Source organism: Taudactylus pleione, unplaced genomic scaffold (genome assembly GCF_031769625.1).
Source record: "Taudactylus pleione unplaced genomic scaffold, aTauple2 ptg001043l, whole genome shotgun sequence".
Lineage (NCBI taxonomy): Eukaryota > Metazoa > Chordata > Amphibia > Anura > Myobatrachidae > Taudactylus > Taudactylus pleione.
In genome coordinates this window covers 769,289-794,848 of record NW_028285444.1, presented here as the reverse complement: position 1 = coordinate 794,848, position 25,560 = coordinate 769,289, and the positions used below count along the sequence as shown (strand labels likewise).

Sequence of the window (25,560 nt, the reverse complement as noted above, 5' to 3'; positions counted from 1 at the left end):
CCATCGGCCACGTCCCCCTAAATTACGTTATTTGTGGGCGCCTCCCGTTAACGTCAGGCTGGGGGTGAGCCCAGCACTACGGCAGTAGCTGAGGTGCCCCCAGCCCTCTTCCTGCACTGAATGGATGCCGCGCGGAATCCATTACTCTTTTCCTGGGCCGGCACCGCGGGTGGAACAACGGGGCAGTGCCTGAAACACGGGATTGTCCCACTGAAATCGGGAATGGCTGGGAGGGGTGCGCCCTCTATGGTCACCCACAACTATGCGAGGGGCCAGGAGGGCGCTCCTAAAAAAACAAGCACCCGCCCTGATTCAGAGCGAGCGCTCGCTTTTTGCAAGCCCCTCTGAATCAGGCCCAATGTTCCTATATAAATGTGCTCCGGTATAATTACCCAGCCTTGGGTTCCAATGTATTCCCTGGAAATATGCTGGTCCGGAACAATTGTTAATCGCTCCCGTATCAGGCAATCCGTATGACGTAGCCTCTGCAGGCTCATACATCCTCCAATAAGTAAAGGCAGCATGTTACAATATATTTCTATATTTTCATACTTACCTCCTGTCTTGTACATCCAGCAGGAGCCAGTGCTAGCGTTAGTGGAGCTCAGGGCGAGAGTTTCCTTCAGCGCTCAGAGCTCTGGGGGGGCGTGTCCTGACAGGGGGCGTGGCCATGGCTGCCAAAAAGAGAATAGCGCGCTGAAGGGGAGGGGGGTGCACCATATGCCTGGAAGGAAGGGGGGCCGGTCTTACCTGGTGCTGCTCCTAGTGCTGCTTGCGGGCAAGAGCGAGCAGGGTAATAGTGGACGCCACCAACTGTTATGACAGCGCCGGCAGGGTGACTGCGGCTGCGCCCTCGGGCTGCAGCACCCCAGGCGACAGCCCTGATTGCCTGCCCCTAGAACCGCCACCTGCATCCAGTATAATCTCAAATTATCAGGGAACCTCCCAGACCCCCGGAAGAGAAGGTAGCCCTCACACGTCCTGCCCCCTCCTAGAGAAATGGGTGGGACAGGGAGCATAATGCCGACATTCCCTGCTCCATGAGGAAGGGGTGGGGCCAAGATGTTATGATTCTATGAGAATGACAGCAAGCGCCCAACCCTGTCCCCATCAGAGTCCGCCGTCCAGGTGCATCTCCTATCCAGGCTTCTCCCGGAGGGGAGAAAACAAATATTGGCAAAGTGTGATCTGTTTTAATATTAGGGAAGAGAAGAATCATCTCCGACAGTCTACTCTCCGTAGCACAGGTATAGGTAACCTTAGCACAGGTATAGGTAACCTCAGCACAGGTATAGGTAACCTCAGCACAGGTATAGGTAACCTTATCACAGGTATAGGTAACCGTAGCATAGGTATAGGTAACCGTAGCACAGGTATAGGTAACCGTAGCACAGGTATAGGAAACCTCGGCACAGGTATAGGCAACCTCGGGACACAGGTATAGGCAACCTTGGCACAGGTATAGGTCACTGTAGCACAGGTATAGGTCACTGTAGCACAGGTATAGGTCACTGTAGCATAGGTATAGGTAACCATAGCAGACGTATAGGTAACCGTAGCACAGGTATAGGTAACCGTAGCACAGGTATAGGTAACCTTAGCACAGGTATAGGTAACCTTAGCACAGGTATAGGCAACCTCGGCACAGGTATAGGTAACCTCGGCACAGGTATAGGCAACCTCGGCACAGGTATAGGCAACCTCGGCACAGGTATAGGTCACTGTAGCACAGGTATAGGTCACTGTAGCACAGGTATAGGTCACCTCAGCACAGGTATAGGTCACCGTAGCACAGGTATAGGTCACCTTAGCACAGGTATAGGTCACCTTAGCACAGGTATAGGTCACCTCAGCACAGGTATAGGTAACAGTAGCACAGGTATAGGTAAACTTAGCACAGGTAACCGTAGCACAGGTATAGGAAACCATAGCAGAGGCATAGGTAACCTCAGCACAGGTATAGGTAACCGTAGCACAAGTATAGGCAACCTCGGCACATGTATAGGTAACCTTAGCACAGGTATAGGTAACCTCAGCACAGGTATAGGTAACAGTAGCACAGGTATAGGTAACAGTAGCACATGTATAGGTAACCGTAGCACAGGTATAGGTAACAGTAGCACAGGTATAGGTCACCTTAGCACAGGTATAGGTCACCTTAGCACAGGTATAGGTAACCGTAGCACAGGTATAGGTCACCTTAGCACAGGTATAGGTCACCTCAGCACAGGTATAGGTCACCTTAGCACAGGTATAGGTCACCTTAGCACAGGTATAGGTCACCTCAGCACAGGTATAGGTCACCTCAGCACAGGTATAGGTAACCTTAGCACAGGTATAGGTAACCTTAGCACAGGTATAGGTAACCTCAGCACAGGTATAGGTAACCTCAGCACAGGTATAGGTAACCTTAGCACAGGTATAGGTAACCTCACCACTAGTGCTACAATGTGGCACTTACGGGGCCAGTCCCTCTCCTACTACATGTGCAGCGTTGCTCCTAAACTCCTGGTGAAACGCTGGAAATATTTTTGCTTGTAATGACAAACATCTGGCATCCAAAGACAAAAACGTTGCCTACCCCTGCTTGTCAGATATAGTAGCAGAAGTCCCAATATACTGTACAGAGCCCTGGGACTTTCACCACTGCTGGATGCAGGGGAGACCAGTCAGCTTACTGTAGTGCCAGTCACCATGGTATTGTGGAGGCGAGAATTGCACAGCTTTGCCTAATTGGTTGCACATAACATGCAATATGCAGCTGAGATCAGGAGGTGCTGATTTGAGTCCAGGAGGGTTTTCTGGGCAACTGCAAACCCTTCCTAAGTGCACTCCTGCATCCATCCACCCATGATATACTCACATTAGGTGTGAACACATCCACTGTTCATTCTAGCAACTTGAGTTCCTCTTTCCTGCCTGGTGTGTCGCTGTCTGCTCTGGTGCTTCTATCACACTCGGGTCTGAATTTCAGCAGTTTGTTGCATTAGCTGAGTGTGCTAGAAACACCAGAGCATAGAGTGACACCGCAGGCAGGAAAGAGGAACTGCACGAGTTGTGATAGGAGCAGGGTGCTAGAATGAACACTGTACATCATCCAGAGAGCTGACACATTTAACTTAAGGTTTAACACTATGAATGCCATCACGCCGATTTCCACACTACATGACAGACCTTTAGTATTTGTGCAGTAGTGTAGGATATAGAAACAAACTTGTCTTTTTAAAATACTCTTCCATGTCCCTTATTAACAGCCCATATTTAATATTATTTCTGCATGTCCACAAACACAAGCTGATATATCATCTGAGCGGGCAGCTATCCTGGACTATAGAGATCCTGCCAGGAACACACAGTCAGCGCACGTTCCAGCCCAGCGTGTGATACAGCCATTTGGCGTAAACTTACTGTATTTTCAGCACTTTACTGCCACTGTAAAATGTAATGTGTGTTTTACAGCACGGATTCATTTCATTGCGCCTTTCAGCAGCGCAGGGGTGTAAATCGCTTATAACTGGCTGTAAACTGTCAGTACACAAACTACTGAGCTTTGCTAATGTCAGTGGATTTGTATGTAAATGAGTCAATTAGGCAAAGGTTTCCTAAGATAATGGATGTGTAATTGTGTTTACAAATACCAGCATAGTTCTTTATATTTAAATTAAAGCCACAGTTCCTGCCAGGAAGGATTATAACTGTGCAATTTAGCAGTAAAATATCATTGTCCTGACAGACTGATAAATGATTTTAAAAGAGAGATTGCACCATTTTCCATGTTATCTCTTTGTTTATGGCTCAGCAAATGAGCAGTCTTCAGGTTATTGTTTTACATAATAATGTGACCACTGGGGGGTGCTGCTGCTTCCTAGTCACTGGAATTTTTATTTTCCCACCTCAGTTCGCACTCATTAATAGTAACAAATCTGCATAAATATGACCTGTGCCCCCTTGCTGTCCTGGCCCATAGTGTCCTGGAGATCTCCAGAGCTAATTACGCAGGGGCCCACACAAGATGGATGCTCTCTGCATGGACTACACAAAGATGGCTGCTGCTGGTTAGTGACAGGAACCCTAGCCTCTTCTGGGAATTCTCAGAACGTGATTGACAGCAAGAGTAGTGGAATAGATCAGAAGCCAGGCCAAGACGTGACGCGGAGCCTTTAAAAGGAGCTGGTTTGGCGTCAAAAGACGTCCCTGTGTAAGAGGAGAGGGAGCGGAGGCTGTAGGCTTACTGGGAGAGTGGCAGCTCTGGATGTAACACTAAGGGACCAATGTACTAAGTCTTGGAGAGAGATAAAGTACCAACCAATCAGCTACGAACTGTTATTTTTCAAACACAGGTACTATGTATTAAGCTTTGGAGAGACCAAGTGGATGGGAATAAAGTACCAACCAATCAGCTCCTGTCATTTTTCTAACACTGTAAAGTGCCAGTTAGGAGCTGATTGGTTAGTACTTTATCCCCATCCTCTTTATATACATATATTGGGTCATGGGGGGGTCCGCACTGCACACCCTGCACCCATAAAACTTACCTCTCCAGTGTCCCACGTCGGCTTCGGTGTCTGCGCCTGTGAAAACGGCTGGAAAATGGCCACCGTGGCCATTTTCCTGTCATTTGCACATGCGCAGTACAGGGAAAGTGGCCACCACGGCCATTTTCCTGGTGACCTGTGCCTGCGCTATAGACTCTAGGCACACTCTAGTGCCCAGAGTCTATAAGTGCGCCACTGGCCGCCAGACGGAGAGTAGGGGGCCCGTGATGGAGACTACACACGGGCCCCCTCCCCTCTAGAAACGCCCCTGCATAGGCAAGAAAATACACCAACTGCAAGTGCAAAGGTTAATGAGTAGGGAGTCATACGGGACAATGGGCCTGATTCAGAGCCGGACGCAATCAGCGCTCGCTCGTCCTGAAAGTAGGGGTGGCTATTCAAATGAACCGTTCGCTCTTTGCGGTCTGTTCACGCCTCTAGGTCTGAACGAGCGAACAAAACTTGCGGTCGTTTTTTGGGAAACTACGCCCCCTGGCCGCTCGCATCCTAGGTCATGTCCGCTATTTATTAGATTAATCGAGTACATCGAACAGGGTATGAGCTGCTCGCTATTCTTGTGGTTGGTTTTTGCTACCACAATTTTGCGAGCAGTTCTGACTATAAAATAACCCAGTGACGTGGTCAATGACGCTGCTGTTTTAAATGTGCACACCCATAAAACACCCGTTTTGACCTTTAAGCACGCCTGCGTTCTGATCTCCACTCCCCGTTTTCAAGCACCTTCCCCTGTTACCACCCACATACGCCTCATTCTGTCACTCAAATTATCAGGCATTCGCTATTTTGCGAGCACATGAATTTCGGCTGCACTGACTGGTTCGCGCATGCGTATAACGATCCGTACACATGCGCAGTTGGGCAAACATCGCTCGGAGCGAACGAGCTGCCGCTTACGAGTGGCTCTGAATCAGGCCCAATGGGCTCCAACCCCGCACATGTTATATGTTATGTTTTATGATGCCAGTGGTGACAGATTCCAACCGGCTCATGAATAAGGAAATATTATATTTTCTGGTGCAGGGTAACAATTGTGCGATCACTTACAATAAATGCAGCATATTGCTTTGATGCCTGATGAAGGGGTAGATTATAATTAGTAGAACCAGATTATTTGTTTTTTCACATATTCCAGCTAACAGTGTTTGAGACTTTTCCAGTGATGCAGAATTTCTTAATCTTCCAGGTCTCACTGTCAGGGAACTGCGCGTTGGGAGGAGTCAGTATTGCTCTGCTGAGAGTGAGCCCCAGTTATCCTCCCGGCCGGGTTTCCTGTCTCCCTCTGCTACAATGAGAAACAGTGCTAGAGAATATTGCTGGTTGGGGAAGATAGATAAATATATAAATTAAATAATTATAAAGTAGAATGAAATAATAATAAGAAAACATTAAATTAATGTTGGTTCTACTAGAAAGTGATTTTTTTTTCTTTTGACTTCTACAAATTAACAAGCGGTAAAAGGCCTAGTTATGCGCTATCTGACGCCATCAGGACTGGAAATTATGGACAGTTGTGGGATAACTGACTGTTCAGTGCTGATGTGATGCAATGCATTGTGGTAGATGTAGTTCTCTGCTGCAATCACTGCACATAGGGCGAGGATGTTGAGCTCCCACCCACCAGGATCAGATACAATGTAGCTTTGACTGAATTTCACAGAAGCTCCGACACACAATATTAAAAATATAAATATTTATTTGCCTTTTTTTTGTTTTTGTTACTTTCAAAGATGTGATTACCTTTATATTACCTGTGCTGGCGAATTCCAGAGTTCTGTTATATGCAGGATGTACATTTCTCATTTCAACGCCTTTTAATAATAATAACATCTGATTGTCTTTTATTTTCGTAGAATTATGGATTGGAAACGGAGAACCTGCGAACGCTATCTCACAAACTTAACGCATCGGCCAAAAATCTGCAAAACTTTATAACGGGTAGAAGGCGGAGCGGACACTATGATGGGCGAGCCTCCCGGCGACTGCCAAATGACTTTCTTACCTCGGTGGTGGATCTGATTGGTGCTGCTAAAAATTTGTTGGCCTGGCTGGACAGGTAACTTCTAATTGTCGAGGTTCAAACAGCAGGGGGCATTTATTAAACTTCGGTGAACTAGGTTGGGTGTGACCCCAGCAAGACTGAAAATCTTATAACTTTTTAAAAAAATACTGCACGCAAGTTGCTGTTTCTTGTAGCTGGAATTGTTATGTTGCCAGTTTGTGTAGTGATGGCGGTTTAGTACGGCGAGTGCTAAATTGTGATTCAAATTTGTTCCAAAGATCTTTTTCAAAAACTTAGTTCGTAAAAAATAGTTTCATTTTTGTTTTCTTGTTTTAAAAGATTAAAGAGTTAATTCCCTTTTTATTATTTAGTTTTATAACATAAGGGACTAGAATTGATGTAATGATGTAATGACAGTTGGAATTACTGTCATACTAAATTGGTATACTTATGGTGAAGTATAGCATGGGGTATGAGATACCCCACATGGTTCGCCATGTTGCTGTTTTTCCAACTGGTTCACAGAAGGTTAAAAATGACCCCTGCCAAAATAGATGTATGCAGGATTTAGTTTCTGTTCCCTCACAGTACTGTATATGCCAGCATAATATACTGCTTTATACAGCTCCTATATACTTCTTTGCTGTAGTAATCTTAAACTTCTTCTATAGTGCTCCTATAGTGTACTTCTATTGTTCTCCTACTGTATGGTATGCCTCATCTATAAAGCTCCTATAGTGTGCCTCTTCTATAGTGCTTCTATAGTGTGCCTCATCTATAGTGCTCCTATAGTGTACTTCTATTGTGCTCCTACTGTATGGTGTGCCTCAAGTATAGTGTTCCTATACTGTACTTCTATAGTGCTCCTATGGTGTGCCTCATCTATAGTGCTCCTATAGTGTGCCTCATCTATAGTGCTCCTATAGTGTGCCTCATCTATAGTGCTCCTATAGTGTGCCTCATCTATAGTGCTCCTATAGTGTGCCTCTTCTATAGTGCTCCTATAGTGTGCCTCTTCTATAGTGCTCCTATAGTGTGCCTCTTCTATAGTGCTTCTATAGTGTGCCACTTCAATAGTGTGCCTCATCTAAAGTGCTCCTATAGTGTGCCTCTTCTATAGTGCTCCTATAGTGTGCCTCATCTATAGTGCTCCTATAGTGTACTTCTATAGTGCTCCTATGGTGTGCCTCATCTATAGTGCTCCTATACTGTATTTCTATAGTGCTCCTATGGTGTGCCTCATCTATAGTGCTCCTATACTGTACTTCTATAGTGCCCCTGTGGTGTGCCTCATCTATAGTGCTCCTATAGTGTGCCTCATCTATAGTGCTCCTATACTGTACTTCTATAGTGCTAGTATAGTGTGCCTCTTCTATAAGGCTCTTATAGTGTGCCTCTTCTATAGTGCTTTTATAGCGTGCTTCATCTATAGTGCTCCTTTACTGTACATCTATAGTGCTTATATAATGTGCCTCATCTATAGTGTTTCTATACTCTACCTCTATAGTGCTCCTATAGTGTGCCTCTTCTATACTGTACTTCTATAGTGTTCCTATAATATGCCTCTTCTATAGTGCTCTTATACTGTACTTCTGTAGTGCTCCTATAATGTACCTCTTCTATATGGCTTCTGTACTGTACTTCTATAGTGTTCCTATAATATACCTCTTCTATAGTGCTCCTATACTGTACTTCTGTAGTGCTCCTATACTGTACTTCTATAGGGCTTCTATACTGTACTTCTATAGTGTGCCTCATCTATAGTGTTCCCATACTGACCTTCTATAGTGCTCCTATAGTGTGCCTTTTCTATTGTGCTTTTATACTGTACTTCTGTAGTGCTCTTATAGTGTGCCTCATCTATAGTGTTCCTATACTGTACTTCTATAGTGCTCCTATAATATGCCTCTTCTATAGTGCTCCTATACTGTACTTCTGTAGTGCTCGTATAGTGTGCCTTTTCTATATGGCTTCTGTACTGTACTTCTATAGTGTTCCTATAATATACCTCTTCTATAGTGCTCCCTTACTGACCTTCTATAGTGCTCCTATAGTGTGCCTCTTCTATAGTGCTCTTATAGTGTTCCTCTTCTATAGGGCTCTTATAGTGTGCCTCATCTATAATGCTCCTATACTGGACTTCTTTAGTGCTCCTATAGTGTTTCTATACTGCCTTCTATAATGCTCCTATAGTGTGCATCTTATATAATGTTCCTATATGTGCATCTTCTATAATGCTCCTATAGTGTGCATCTTCTATAATGCTCCTATAGTATGCATCTTCTATAATGCTCCAATAGTGTGCATCTTATATAATGTTCCTATAGTGTGCCTTTGCTGTACTGCTATAGTGCTCCTATAGTGTTTCTATACTGCCATGCTGCTATAGTGTGCCTCTTCTATAGTGCTCCTATACTGTAATTTTATATTGTTCCTATAGTGTGCCTCATCTATAATGCTCCTATAGTGTGCCTCTTCTATAGTGCTCCTATAGTTTGCCTCTTCTAGTGTGCCTCTTCTATAGTGCTCTTATAGTGTGCCTCGTCTGTAGTACTCTTATGTACTACAGGAGGAGCACAGGAGCTAAATGCTGTGCTCCATTTTTTTAGTTATTAGTAGTTCCCGGGGGCTGAGTACTGTGTGTGGGGGGCCCCCTATGTGTGGGGGCCCCAGGACGACCGCCCCCTTCGCCCCCCCTATAATCCGGCCCTGCCTCCCCCTAGTGCCTAACACTAACCCTCCCCCTAGTGCCTAACACTAACCCTCCCCCTAGTGCCTAACCCTAACCCTCCCCCTAGTGCATAACCATAACTCTCCCCCTAGTGCCAAACCCTAACCCTCCCCCCAGGTGCCTAACCCTAACCCTCCCCCCTAGTGCCTAACCCTAACCCTCCACCCTAGAGCCTAACCCTAACCCTCCCCCTAGTGCCTATCCCTCCCCCTAGTGCCTAACCATAACTCTCCCCCTAGTGCCTAACCCTCCCCCTGGTGCCTAACCCCAACCCTCCCCCCTAGTGCCTAACCCTAACCCTCCCCCCTAGTGCCTAACCCTAACCCTCCCCCTAGTGCCTAACCCTAACCCTCCCCCTAGTGCCTAACCCTAACCCTCCCCCTAGTGCCTAACCCTCCCACTAGTGCCTAACCCTAACCCTTCCCTAGTGCGTAACCCTAACCCTTCCCTAGTGCGTAACCCTAACCCTTCCCCTAGTGCGTAACCCTAACCTTCCCCTAGTGCCTAACCCTAACCCTCCCCCTAGTGACTAACCCTAACCCTCCCCCTAGTGCCTAACCCTAACCCTCCCCCTAGTGCCTAACCCTCCCCCTAGTGACTAACCCTAACCCTCCCCCTAGTGCCTAACCCTCCCACTAGTGCCTAACCCTAACCCTTCCCTAGTGCGTAACCCTAACCCTCTCCCTAGTGCCTAACCCTCCCCCTAGTGCCTAACCCTAACCCTCCCCCTAGTGCCTAACCCTAACCCTCCCCCTAGTGCCTAACCCTAACCCTCCCCCTAGTGCCTAACCCTCCCCCTAGTGCCTAACCCTAATCCTCCGCCTAGTACCTAACCCTAACCCTCCCATTAGTGCCTAACCCTAACCCTCCCCCTAGTGCCTAACCCTCACACTAGTGCCTAACCCTAACCCTTCCCCTAGTGCCTAACCCTAACCCTTCCCCTAGTGCCTAACCCTAACCCTTCCCCTAGTGCCTAACCCTCCCCCTAGTGACTAACCCTAACCCTCCCCCTAGTGACTAACCCTAACCCTCCCCCTAGTGCCTAACCCTCCCCCTAGTGCCTAACCCTAACCCTCCCCCTAGTGCCTAACCCTAACCCTCCCCCTAGTGCCTATCCCTAACCCTTCCCTAGTGCGTAACCCTAACCCTATCCCTAGTGCCTAACCCTCCCCCTAGTGCCTAACCCTAACCCTCCCCCTAGTGCCTAACCCTAACCCTCCCCCTAGTACCTACCCCTAACCCTCCCCTTAGTGCCTAATCCTCCCCCTAGTGCCTAACCCTAATCCTCCCCCTAGTGCCTAACCCTCCCCCTAGTGCCTAACCCTCCCTCTAGTGCCTTTGCCTAACCCTCCCCCTAGTGCCTAACCCCCCACTAGTGCCTAACCCTAATCTTCCCCCTAGTGCCTTACCCTATCTCTCCCCCTAGTTCCTAACCCCCCCCCAGTGCCTAACCCTAACCCTCTCTCTAGTGCCTAACCCTAACCCTCCCCCTAGTGCAGTGTTGGCTAACCTTGACACTCCAGCTGTTATGGAACTACATAACCCAGCATGCACTGCTATAGTTTTGCTATTAGGGCATGCTAAAACTGTGGCAGGGCATGCTGGGATATATAGTTCCACAATAGCTGGAGTGTCAAGGTTAGCCAACACTGCCCTAGTGCCTTCCCCTAACCCTCCCCCTAGTGCCTACCCCTAACTCCCGCAAGTGCCTAACCCTAACCCTCCCACTAGTGCCTAACCCTCCCACTAGTGCCTACCCCTCCTCCTAGTGCCTAACCCTAACCCTCCCCCGAGTGCCTAACCCTAACACTCCTCCTAACCCCGCTACCTGCCATCAGGATGCTGGCATCAGGATTCTGGATGGTGTTGGGATTACAGCGCCAGCATTCTGAGCTGTGGGATACCGACAGCCGGGATTTAAACTACATCCCTCGATACAGGACCCTGTGGAGCAGCGCAAGTGGGAGAACGTTTTGTGAGGAAAATCAGTGAAGCCGTTGTGCTCACAATTGATTGTCTGGGTTAAAGTGTGACTGAGGGAGTCCCAGTAAGGAGGAAATTGCAATAGTCAATGGTAGAGATCACGGTTTCATGGAATAAAGTGTCCTGAGATATAAGTACATATAAATAACATTGCAGGCAGGTAGGATGCATAGTTGTGATGCCAGTTAGGTGGCCTCTTATGTCTGCTGGAAACAATAATAGCTCATTAACGGGTTGAATATGATGTAGCCAGAGGACATCCAGTAACGCGGGCCAAAATGAATGGCGTGAGATCCTGAGAGTAATGATACATTTGGGAATCATCCACATAGAGGTAATGCTGAGACACAAATGAGCTAATTCATGAGGTCACAGACAAATACCGCCAGGGTTCCAGGGGAATTACAGACAGGTGATGTGCTATAGACTTAGCAGCGATCAGGTGATTGACCTCCATAGGACAGTCTCTGTGGAGCGTTGGGAACAAAACCTTCATTGAAGATGGTCCAGTAGGTTCTGTGCGATGTGGGTATGGAAGCTTCTCAGGAAGCTCGGAGGCTCCTGGCACAGATGGGACAGTAATCTGATAGAGAATTTGGGTTAGAATTAGTAGCTTGAATAATGATGGAGAGACTACAGATGGTGGTTCCTGCGATTGGATGTGCACAAGAAACAGTAATTAGCAGTAATTTGTGAAGAAATAGTGTTGAGTAGACAGATGGCAGAGCGGGAGGAGAGAGAGAGAGAGAGAGAGTCTTACTTTCTGGGATGAAATGGAAAGAAGGTGCCTCAGGCTTCAGGAAGGAGCTTAGCAGCTAGCTGCTGGGAGAAGAGGATAGTAATTCATACCGTATCTTGTCCTTGATGTAGGAAGCAAGACCTTGGGTAATGAGGGTGGTCGGGCAGGTTGGTTTAGGAGGATTGAGAAGTGATGTAGATGTACTAACGAGAAATTTGGGTTTAGAAACCTGAGCGCAGATAAGTGAAGGAAAATCCCCAGCGTGCAGAGCATTTTGGTGGCATGGCAGATACCGTGTACTGTATTTGGGAAGTACAAAACTGTTACCAATGTCCTCCTACTTTCTGGGAGGGTTCTTGGTGTGTGGTGGCTGCAATCCAAGTGGGCAATGAGAGTTAATAGAAAGCTGGAGCCGCTGGCCGTGGGGTTGTTGTTAGGGTGTGACTGCAGTGTTGATGAGAGAGGTTCTATAGTGTGCTGAGTCGGAATGGGGTGGCTGGGTAGTGCCCAGGGGGGCTGGAATTTGGGATAGATCACCGGCTGCTGGATACAGAATTATTGATGGGTAGAGAAAACTAAAGGCTTTATATTATGGTGACAGGAGGTGGAAGGAGTCACAATTGGGTAAATGAAGATAGGAAATGAATGAATGAGAATGAAGTGGAGTAGTGGGACGTCAATATGTATGTATAACGGACTGTGAAGGCGCGGGGGGAGGGGACTATAGTCATCAGAGGGGATTATTCCTGCTGGTGGTTTTCACATCTTCTTCATCTCTGTAAGTAAATCACTGAGGGGCCCATTTATCATTTCATATTCGCGGTGTATCCCCCCAAAAACACCCACAAATATTCAGTATCCTCCAGATGTATGACGGAGGGATCACAGCGGTTATCTCCCATATCGGCTGCTGTCCCTCCTTTTCCCTCAGCAGCCCCCTTAGGCTTCTATGGGGGGGGTGGGCTGCTATGCTGTCAGATTTACCAAGATCCAGAAAGCGGCGCATTTTGTAGCCTGGCCCCGCGGATAGCGCCATGTAAAGATGCTGTTGTGCTGCTGTAGCCTATGAGCGGCATATGGCCAGATTAGCCAGAAGACGCAGAGGCACCTTTGCGTATCTATAATAGGGACGGGGCACATGGGCCCCTGGGTCCAGCGGGGGCCCGCACCACACACCCCGCACCCATATTTTCCAAATCGCACCTTTCCGAGGCCCGGCGTTGGGTGTCTCAGCCTGGCACAAAATGGCCGCTGAGGCCATTATCCCAGTGTTTTGCGCATGTGCAGTGAGGAAATCGCCGGGAAAATGTTGCGACCTCCACATGCGTAGTAGACTCTGGGCACAGACTAGTGCCGAGAGTCTACTGATGCCACGGTCATTGGTCAGATGTAGTCAGTCTGCTGCTGCCCACCGGGGAGAGAGGAGGGAGCCCTGGACCAGGAATGTACACGGGCCCCCTCCTCTCTTAATACGCCCCTGCGTTGGAGATGAGCTTCCGAAAAAGGGGCGTGGCCTTGTGAGTAAGCCATGTATCATTCAATGTGGGGGGCGTGGCTTCTGTGGGTGTGCCCAGCACTCCCGGAGACACAGGGCTGCCCACGGAGACTGTGCCGGCTCCTCCCCAGTGACAGGAAGTGCTGCCCGATTATGTCAGTGCAGCACCCAACTCCGTCACTTGGGAGGACCCGGCATCTTGGTGTCACCCCCCTGGAAGGGGACACCTGGGTGTGGTCCGCACCTCCCTTGTGACGCCTGTGGGGAGAGGGTACCAGAGGAGCCCCCCCTGGCAATGGTCTGTAGATCACACATGTGTAGGATCCCAGGCACCGGAGTGAAGAGACAGCTGACGCCACAACATTGCAGGGACAGGTCCTTCCGGAGCCCCTGTCCCTGCCTGTGCTTTGTCATACATCCTGGTGCTATGATCGCTTCCTGCAATGTAATCACTGGGCGCTAATATTGCGCCCACATCGCATTGAGTATGTGATCAATGATAAATGAGCCCCTAAATCACTTAATACAATAATCGTAGGCGCCTCCATCCCCAGCACATCCGTCTGACGAGACGGAACCTGCACAGTGACCTTTTCAGGCTATCGCCCTGCGCATCCGAGCAGGGTGGGAACGAGGAGCATCGCTATAATAAAATGAAGTATATAAAGGGCCGTGACCTGTACGTAACTCAGTCCAGAGAAAAATACCTTTTAATATTTTTCTTCTCATCCTTTGTGCTGAAGTCGCTGACTATAAATTTTGTTTTACATTTTATTCCATTAAAAAAAAAGAGAGATCGGCCGTTGAGTGAGAGCGTTTCCTCTGATTGATAAATACAGTGATGTGAATGGGAGCTCTGAACGCTGGAGAGGAGGCATTCATCATTCCCGTACATGACATCCTGGCTCAGCCGCAGGCGGTCAGCGTGACCTGGTTCTGTCCGGTCAGATTAGAGTCACGGTGCCATTAGACGCCGCGTACCCTTCCCACATCAGTGCAGACAAATCTACCGGGGCTCTTCATATGAATTAAAGACACTTTCACAAAGCTCCAAGATTCATATGTAATGAAATGTACAATACAGGGAGGAATTGTTATTCTGCTACAGGATAGACACAACTCTAATCTGGTGTCCCAGGGGGCGATCACATGAGTGTAAAACGTACAGTATTGTGTATCCACAATATTCATTAGTTTTACATTACAATGAATAAATCCCTCACGGCAGAAATAGAATTCTGCACCCAGCGCATATCAGCTATATGTGTATATATGTATATATATATTGTGATAGGATCACTGGTAAAGTGGTCTGTGGCAGGGACATTTATCCCAGATTCCTGTCTTATGTGTTTTAAATCCCCAGGAGAAAGTCTGCAGTGTAGCAGGCTTGAGTTTCAGCTTTTTGAAAAGCCGGTTTGGGACCTGGGGGTTGTGGGTGAGAGGAGAGGGAGGGCTCCACCCACGGCCACTCCAGGTTTTGGTTCTCTTAGCCTGGTAACAGGATTGTTAGGGTTTCCACCTGAGAGTGGCCAATATAAGCCTAGTGTGTGGAGGGCTGAGTGTCTCACCTGGGAGAGCAGACAGGGAGTTTGCTCAGAGACACTTGAAAACCTATCTGTGAGTGTTGTGCTGTGCCCTTGTTGCTGGTGAGGGCATTAGGCCCTGCCAGGTTCTGGTAGTGAGGGAACCACCTGTGAAGTTAGTGCCCCGACAGGGCTAGAATTTACGTTTATGTTTTCTCTGTGTTATTTCTGATATTGCACAATAAAGACTGGCGCCGACCAGCTTGTACTTGCATCCAGACTGGTGTGCTGCTTCCCAGCTGCTGTGTGTAAGGAAGGAGACCTCTACCCAGGAGAGGGACCCCCTAACCTGACTGTGTCACAATATATATATATTATATATATATATTATATCCCACATTACGCACATATAAATAAAGGCGGATATTTGCCCTGTACGTGGAGTTGAACGCATCTCGCATATCGCTGCACTAGGTTTGTTAGTTGTCATTATCAGAATATAGTAACCTATACTAAGGCCCACATTTATTAATGATTGCTATTGCAATGCGATCTGAGCATCACATTACCGCCCACGATCGCATTGCAATATGCGATCATAGCGCCCAGATGTATCATCCAAAATGAGCCCGTCCCTGCGATGTGCCCGGAGAGCTGCCGCGCTTGCTGCGCGGTCACGCTGACTGCACATGAACGCCCGCCATTGCTGGGGAGACCTCTGGAAGAACCCTCCGCCGGCTAATTATGTGCGGTGTAGCCCATAGACTACAGCGGCTAACGCCATCTTCAGATGTTGGTCAATTTGCCAGCATTGCATCCTCCATCGAAACCTAAGGGGGGTGCAGCTGCGGGAATGGTGGGTCCCTCCTTCATACATCCGGGGGATACTAAGTATTTGTGGTTAACCCTCGAAAATGGGAGTTTTCGGGGATTATACCTCAAATGTACAATGATAAATGGGCCCCTAAATGCGCAATATATACCAGGATACGTCCAACCGTGCATCGCCCACAGTCCCGTTGTCGCGCCCTTACTGAAATATACGCTGCCATACTGTCTGCAAAGTCTCTCACCTCCACCTCATTTGCATAGAATGCCACTGGCATTAGTATAACGCGTGGCTGGCAGCAGAGTATAGAATGACACTGGCATTAGTATAACGCGTGGCTGGCAGCAGAGTATAGGATGACACTGGCATTAGTATAACGCGTGGCTGGCAGCTGAGTATAGAATGACACTGGCATTAGTATAACGCGTGGCTGGCAGCAGAGTATAGGATGACACTGGCATTAGTATAACGCGTGGCTGGCAGCAGAGTATAGAATGACACTGGCATTAGTATAACGCGTGGCTGGCAGCAGAGTATAGAATGCCACTGGCATTAGTATAACACGTGGCTGGCAGCAGAGTATAGGATGACACTGGCATTAGTATAACGCGTGGCTGGCAGCAGAGTATAGAATGACACTGGCATTAGTATAACGCGTGGCTCGCAGCAGAGTATAGAATGCCACTGGCATTAGTATAACACGTGGCTGGCAGCAGAGTATAGGATGACACTGGCATTAGTATAACGCGTGGCTGGCAGCAGAGTATAGGATGACACTGGCATTAGTATAACGCGTGGCTGGCAGCAGAGTATAGAAATGTGTATAATGAGGAATGAGGACAAACCATGGCATTACATGTACCCTGGGCAATGCCACATAACCAGTTCCGGATTACCAAATAGGCAGATTAGGAACCAGCCTATGGGCCCTGCGCTTTTTAGGGGCCCCTGACAACAGATCAAATTAATATTAATTTGCGCTTCAAAGAAAATGACAATCAGGGTATCTGAAATTGTTTCCAAAACATAGAAAAAAAGTAATGAATGTTTTGGTAAAATGAATAAACAAATTAGGGGAGAATTTGCGAGGGGGGTCCCGAGATTTCGACTGCCTAGGGTCCTCCACAGGGTTTAATCTGGCACTGCATATAACTAAGGTCAGGCTGGAGGACCCTCCAAGTGTTACCAGTTTTCATAGATAATACATTTTAAATGGCACACAGATACAATCCCCCCTCCCCTACCCAGCTCAGGTGTCCCCTCAGATGTCATTCTAGGAAGGGATGACTTAACGTCCCTCTCTGATTTGTGGGTTTGTTTAACCATACTGTAACCCTGCTGCATCAATGCTTGTAGTATATCATTGCAGAAACGGGCCCAGCTGTTACATTGCTTTTCTTACACTTTTCTGAGCGTAAATATATATTAGGTTCATCTGTGCTCTCCAGATTACAGCAATATGGAAAAAGTCATCAGAATTTTGGCTTGTTGAAGAGGTTGGACTCAAGGAGCCGGTAATATTCTCCTGCATAAACCTTTGTAATAATATCAATTATTTGCACAAATCTTCTTTGATACAGACTATAATTGTGCTGCCAGCTAGGGTCCTGCAGTGTCCCAGGTTCCACACTTGTACATGTAGTCAGCAGTGCTGTCAGAAAGAGGTACAGTAGATAGACCTCATCGCCCAAATGAAACAGAATCGGAAGCCTTATTGCTGACTGATCTCACAATTGCCTATGGCATACACAGAGATCCGGGTGAGGCCAGATGGTTCTCTCACACAAAGAATTGTGAAAATGCACCCTGATAGTGATGTCGGAATGATAGGGGCGGGAAGGCTGCATTTATTGCCGAAAACTCAATGTGGGTGACTTGTGTGCGAGTCTATTAGGGCCAAAAATTACTTTTAAAAGTAACTATGAAGATCAACCACTTCCTTTGTCAGCAACTCCCAGCTTAGACCTTGCCCTGACAGAGAGGCAAGGGTTCCCCAACCAGACACAGACTATGGGAGACAAACATTAAGAAAATGTAACCTCTGTTCATTTCTAGTAAAACAAAGTTGCTGTAATGGGTCACAGTTATAGAATAATTAGTTTGGTTCACATAAACACAATAAATCGCATAAATCTCAGTAACACTCACTATTACCCCTTTTCTAAAATAAATATAACCCCACTGTCCATTTGCTGTTACTTCAAGAATATACAAAGATCAACTATATTACATTTAATAGCTAGAATTTCTATATTTATCAATCTTATTGATTATTTCCTAAACTAAATTACCAACATCCTTTACACATTAGTAGAATGACCCAGTAACCTAATACGGTAGAGCTGTCATTGATAACTCAAGTTACAGTTAATTCTTTATGCACCTGTTGTGGCCCTGAAAGTGTATTCACAACTGAGGGTCAAAGGGCAATATTGCAGCATTGATATGAAAATAGGGGCAGTGTCCCTATATCACACATCAAACTTGTATGTAGTAATGGGTTCCTCTCATCAAATCAGGGGACCAAGATCAGGACGCAACTTACCCTCCAAAAGGTAGGCACAGGAATCTCAGCTTGGCTTTCTATGTGGCACCACAAGTCCCAGCAACTCTTGGCTGCCCTTGTCTTCAGATAGTCTGTGACTGTTCGCAGCAAATCTCTCTCTCTCAAACACTCTTGTCCTGCACCTTTCTCCCTGTCTCTGTTGCTGGTCCCTGTATTTTCTCTCCCCACTGGGCTCTACACCCTTTTACAAAATGGCACTGGGCTCTACACCCTTATACAAAATGGCACTGGGCGCTACACCCTTATACAAAATGGCACTGGGCTCTACACCCTTTTACAAAATGGCACTGGGCTCTGCACCCTTTTACAAAATGGCACTGGGCTCTACACCCTTTTACAAAATGGCACTGGGCTCTACACCCTTTTACAAAATGGCACTGGGCTCTACACCCTTTTACAAAATGGCACTGGGCTCTACACCCTTTTACAAAATGGCAACTTCTGGCTAACGTGTATGTAAAAGTTTCCATTCTGTGACTGCACTTCAGAAGTATCCTAATTGTGTCTGCTCTCTAGCAGATTATAAGATACTGTTCTCTGTTACCAGTCATTAATGTATACAAAGGCTTAAGATGCCCATAGAATATGTAAATTCTGCTGGGTTTCTTAGAAATACCCGGGTGGAAATGACTGTAGATCCCATTAAGCATCAGAGATCTTTCAGGCACTGACCAGTTGGCTGGATAACGACCATATCTAAGCGTTTACAAAATGTCCTCCGTGGAATCCAGGTATTCTGCCCAAGTGTATTTGGCCAAAATGGACACTAATTCCGACCATGATTGATGAGTACCGTAGGAGTCTGGCGGCAATGGAATTACTGGCAGGTGGTAGCTAATCACTGTCCCCCACCAGCACAATATTATCTCCAGTATTCACCATTGTAATAACCTTCTGAATCTTGTATATATTTTATATATATGTTTCCCTCAGCCTTTATGTCAGGGTTAGCAGCTGTCTTTATATGGTCTGGTCACATTGCACTTCTCATGTGTTTCCTGAAGTCGGTCTCTGTTAGATTTCTTGGACAATTGTGAAAATAACAGTGAAAGACCACGGATGATTTATAGTGCAATAGGCCTGATAGTCGCTGTGTAATGTGGACAGACCCATGTAGGCTAATGCACCCATGTTCTTCTCCCAGTCAAGAACAGACATGCATTAATACGCCATGTTTTCCTAATAAAAAGCACCAGAAAAAATAAACCTAGTTCATTGCTTCCATCGCTAACCCTCACTATATTAACCATATTGTGTTATATTCTGGCAGGTCTCCCTTTGTCAGTGTCACGGAATATTCACTGCTGAAAAATAATATTGTTCAACTGTGCCTGGAACTCACAACCATCGTGCAACAGGTGAGGAGATGAAATGTGTGTGATAAGAGCACGAGGGGAGAGGGCATGAGATGGGTGTGATAAGAGCACGAGGGAGAGGGCATGAGATGGGTGTGATAGGAGCACGAGGGAGCGGGCATGAGATGGGTGTAATAAGAGCATGATGGGAGAGGGCATGAGATGTGTGTGCAGTGTGGGACTGGTACATGAAGGGCCCATCGGGGGAATGCTGTGGCAGGGGCCCATGCGAAAGGGGTGTGGCATCCACCAGAGGGGGTGTGGTCAGCCACCACAGAAGCTTGGCAATCCAAGCCCCCATGCTGAGCAGTGGTCCTGCTCCAACAGGTAACTGGCCGTCTAATAGAATAACCATCTAAAATATGAGGTCTGGAACCTGTCACCTAGGGGAGGTTTGTGGGCCCATAGGCAGTGGGGCCCTCTGGGGATTTTCCCTCTACCCCTGTGGGCCACTCCAGTCCTGTGTGTGTGATAAGATCACGACAATTGACGTATGGAAAGCATCGCTACATCTTTTCTAGGAAACATTTTTATGATGCCTTATTTATTTATTACCAGTTATTTATATAGCGCACAGATATTCCGCAGCGCTATACAGAGAATATTTCAGTCATTCACATCTTATTGTGAGGAAACCATAATTGTACTGTACACTACACAGAAGTGCATTCCTATCACTGCAATGGTTGCTGGCTGCCCACCAAGTGGGAGATGAATGAGATTTACCAAACTGCCCAGTGGAATTTTCATCTTGTTCTGCAAAGTTCTGCCTGTTTTACTGGTGTAAATTCACCCTCTGTGATCCCAATCCGACCCCAAATTTACAAATACAGAGACCGATTCAGGGTTATTCACAAGTCAGTCGCATTTTCATAGGTTTATATGCAGAAATAAATGCGCAGATTCGCCTGTGTGCGGAGTTACAGGCGTCTTTATGCCGCAATGAGCCTGTCTGTCTGCTTGAGGAGCCATATAAATAACTACTGTATAATATTAATGAAAAAAATGTGTTTTGTTTCCAGGAGGTAGAAAACACGAATACTGTGCTCTGCAAATCTTGTCATCACCCATTAGTAACCTATTGCATTGTTTATCTTGATCGGAAATGAAATGCTGGAAACAGGGAGTTTATAGACACAGGGCCTTGATAAAGATCTCATGAGTCATTAAATTGTGTTGCATGTAGAGATAGATGCTGGCAACCAAAATTCCCACTAGCGCTAAACATAAACTAACGCTGCTAGGAAACGAGGAATGAATCAATCAATAAAATGCACATACAGCACGGGACCGGCTTCCAGCCCGGGGGAGGAATTGCCAGGTTACTGTACAGCTGGAGCACAGTTATCTGGGACACAAGCTGCATCAAGTGACTTGTTGGGCTTTTCGGAATTTAATAAATAAGCCCCTTAAATCGGAAGTTGTATGTATAAATGAAAGTTGTCATGTAGGGTTGTTTTCTCCTAACTCTCGCTTTTCTAATCTGCTTTTGGTGATAGTGGATGAACGTTAGTGGAATACACATGATTGACTTCTGAAACAGGGAATTCATTGTTTATTGATAACACCATAATCAGTATAGTGGATCCTATAAAGCACTAAGCAGCAAGGGTAAAGCCACGTACGCACTAGGCGATAAATTGGATGATATGAACGATATCGTTCATCGCGTTCAATATCATCCAGTATCCAATATCGATAATGAAGCACGCTCCCGCAGATCGTTAACGATGTCTTTCATCGCCCGTACTTGCAGGACAACCTGACGATATCGGGGATGAGGGAGGGTGCCGTCACTGAACGATATCATTAACAATATCGTTCAGTGTGTATGCTTAATGTCATTAACGACATTGAGCCCGGCAGTGCAGGGGACACAGGAGCATATCGTTAAGTGTGTATGCGGCTTTAGGCAGAAGAGGCCACTGCACTTGGCGCAGGGAGTCTCCGGTACAGAAGGGACAGATCTGATACTGAACACTCATTGTTTCTGATATGCCAAAATTATTACATGAAACGTGACTTTTTATGCTATAGTCAGCGGTGGAACCACCATTGCAGGGGCTCCTGAAGTTAAGCAGGGGACACATCACACTCTGGGCCTGATTCAGACCCGCTCGCGAGCGCTCTCAAGCGGGTCGACGTTGGGCCAGTGCGCATGCGCACGACGGACCCGGCTCTGTCGTGCGCATGCGCGAGACCCGGATAGCAACGGGCAAGCCGTCACTGTGGGTCTCGCTACAAAGGGGGCGTGCTATCGATGGTGAGTGACAGTACGCCCCTGTTGGTGGGCGTGCCGGGGGCCTGGCTGGTCAGACGGAGGCGTTCCCATGGGAACGCCTACTATCTGGGGCCGGCCCCACTGACATCACTAGTGATGTCAGTGGGAGTGCTCTCGGCTCTGATAGAGCCAAAAGCACTCCAGGGCTTGTGGCAGACGAGACCCTACCACAAGGGTCTCGTCGCAAGCCCAATGGTCGCGATGGTCTTGACCATCACAACCATCTTTTTGGCCGCTCGCTATAGCTGTGGGTGGTCACACACAGCTATGCGAGCGGCCAGGAGGCCGCTCTAAAATCAGGAAGGACGCCCTGATTCAGAGCGACCGCTCTGTCAGAGCGTCCGGCTCTGAATCAGGGCCTCTGTGCAAGGGCAATAGTTCCACCACTTCCTGCACCCATCATCTTGTGATGATAAAACTGGGCCCTCAGAACAGAAAAGTGGGGCCCCCTCCACATCAGAATTTTGCTCTGAGGCTCTGCAATGTAGTGTTCCGCCCCTGGCTCTGGTACTGTGCACCAATGCTGCATTACAGCAGAGAGAGAGTTAAAATAAAATTACTTCAAATAAATTTAATGAGAGCTCCACATCTGTTTTCTGCTTAATGTTTATTGATTCATTTCTCAGTGGGCAAAATTCCATATAAAATAATATGTGAAGCTCTAGCTGGAGGAATGAGGGGGGTGGAGGGGGTTGGGTGCGAATCTTCACTGGCTGAGGTACCTGGGAATATGGAAATGTCTTTGATCTTCATTCCTCTGTATTCAATTAGCTAGATAGGTTGCTTTCGCCCCCGGCAGTTTTTGAACGTGTTCAGATAACTTAAAAGCGAATGTCCCTTTTACTGCCCCACCGCGTGTCAGCGCCTCTTTAATGTTTTGCTGGAGATTTCAAAAAATAACAGATGAACAGTAGCGCACCTTGTAGATCAATTAAAAGATAAAAATATGGCGAGGACCAAAGGCTGCGCAGAAGTGACACGCATAGGAGGAAATGTTCCCTGTCTTATTGGCCCATCTACTGTCCAGATATAGAAGGGTATATTTCTGATACTGTACCATAGGTCTGCACCGCTGTACAGATATAGAAGTGTATATTTCTGATACTGTACCATATGTCTGCACCGCTGTACAGATATAGAAGGGTATATTTCTGATACTGTACAATATGTCGGCACCGCTGTACAGATATAGAAGGGTATATTTCTGATACTGTACAATATGTCTGCACCGCTGTACAGATATAGAAGGGTATATTTCTGATACTGTACCATAGGTCTGCACCGCTGTACAGATATAGAAGGGTATATTTCTGATACTGTACCATAGGTCTGCACCGCTGTACAGATATAGAAGGGTATATTTCTGATACTGTACCATAGGTCTGCACCGCTGTACAGATATAGAAGGGTATATTTCTGATACTGTACCATAGGTCTGCACCGCTGTACAGATATAGAAGGGTATATTTCTGATACTGTACCATAGGTCTGCACCGCTGTACAGATATAGAATGGTATATTTCTGATACTGTACCATATGTCTGCACCGCTGTACAGATATAGAAGGTATATTTCTCATACTGTACCATATGTCTGCACCGCTGTACAGATATAGAAGGGTATATTTCTGATACTGTACCATATGTCTGCACCGCTGTACAGATATAGAAGAGTATATTTCTGATACTGTACCATAGGTCTGCACCGCTGTACAGATATAGAAGGTATATTTCTGATACTGTGACATATGTCTGCACCGCTGTACAGATATAGAAGGTATATTTCTCATACTGTACCATATGTCTGCACCGCTGTACAGATATAGAAGGGTATATTTCTGATACTGTACCATATGTCTGCACCGCTCTACAGATATAGAAGGGTATATTACTGATTCTGTACCATATGTCTGCACCACTGTACAGATATAGAAGGTATATTTCTGATACTGTACCATATGTCTGCACCACTGTACAGATATAGAAGGTATATTTCTGATACTGTACCATATGTCTGCACCACTGTACAGATATAGAAGGGTATATTTCTGATACTGTACCATAGGTCTGCACCGCTGTACAGATATAGAAGGAATATTTCTGACACTGTACCATATGTCTGCACCGCTGTACAGATATTGAAGGGTATATTTCTGACACTGTACCATAGGTCTGCACCGCTGTACAGATATAGAAGGGTATATTTCTGATACTGTACCATAGCTCTGCACCGCTGTACAGATATAGAAGGTATATTTCTGATACTGTACAATATGTCTGCACCGCTGTACAGATATAGAAGGGTATATTTCTGATACTGTATCATCTGTCTGCACCGCTGTACAGATATAGAAGGTATATTTCTGATACTGTACAATATGTCTGCACCGCTGTACAGATATAGAAGGGTATATTTCTGATACTGTACCATAGGTCTGCACCGCTGTACAGATATAGAAGGGTATATTTCTGATACTGTATCATATGTCTGCACCGCTGTACAGATATAGAAGGGTATATTTCTGATACTGTATCATATGTCTGCACCGCTGTACAGATATAGAAGGGTATATTTCTGATACTGTACCATATGTCGGCACCGCTGTACAGATATAGAAGGGTATATTTCTGATACTGTACCATATGTCTGCACCGCTGTACAGATATAGAAGGTATATTTCTGATACTGTACAATATGTCTGCACCGCTGTACAGATATAGAAGGTATATTTCTGATACTGTACCATATGTCTGCACCGCTGTACAGATATAGAAGGGTATATTTCTGATACTGTACCATATGTCTGCACCGCTGTACAGATATAGAAGGTATATTTCTGACACTACCATATGTCTGCACCGCTCTACAGATACAGAAGGGTATATTTCTGATACTGTACCATATGTCTGCACCGCTGTACAGATATAGAAGGGTATATTTCTGATACTGTACCATATGTCTGCACCGCTGTACAGATATAGAAGGTATATTTCTGATACTGTACCATATGTCTGCACCGCTGTACAGATATAGAAGGTATATTTCTGATACTGTACCATAGGTCTGCACCGCTGTACAGATACAGAAGGGTACATTTCTGATACTGTACCATATGTCTGCACCGCTGTACAGATATAGAAGGTATATTTCTGATACTGTACCATATGTCTGCACCGCTGTACAGATATAGAAGGGTATATTTCTGATACTGTACCATATGTCTGCACCGCTGTACAGATATAGAAGGTATATTTCTGATACTGTACGATATGTCTGCACCGCTGTATATATATAGAAGGGTATATTTCTGATACTGTACCATAGGTCTGCACCGCTGTACAGATATAGAAGGGTATATTTCTGATACTGTACCATATGTCTGCACCGCTGTACAGATATAGAAGGTATATTTCTGATACTGTACCATAGGTCTGCACCGCTGTACAGATATAGAAGGGTATATTTCTGATACTGTACCATATGTCTGCACCGCTGTACAG

General features: G+C 46.4%; 1 protein-coding gene across 1 annotated transcript in view; it reads left to right on the top strand.

Annotated features, from left to right (window-relative positions):
• The window catches only part of LOC148453994 (connector enhancer of kinase suppressor of ras 2-like), a 970,642-nt gene that overhangs the window by 339,676 nt on the left and 605,406 nt on the right, over nt 1-25,560 (top strand). The window contains exons 3-4 of the mRNA XM_088461402.1: nt 6,407-6,609; nt 19,695-19,782. Coding sequence (XP_088317528.1) covers nt 6,407-6,609; nt 19,695-19,782 — 291 coding nt within the window. The remainder of the gene's footprint in view (nt 1-6,406; nt 6,610-19,694; nt 19,783-25,560) is intronic.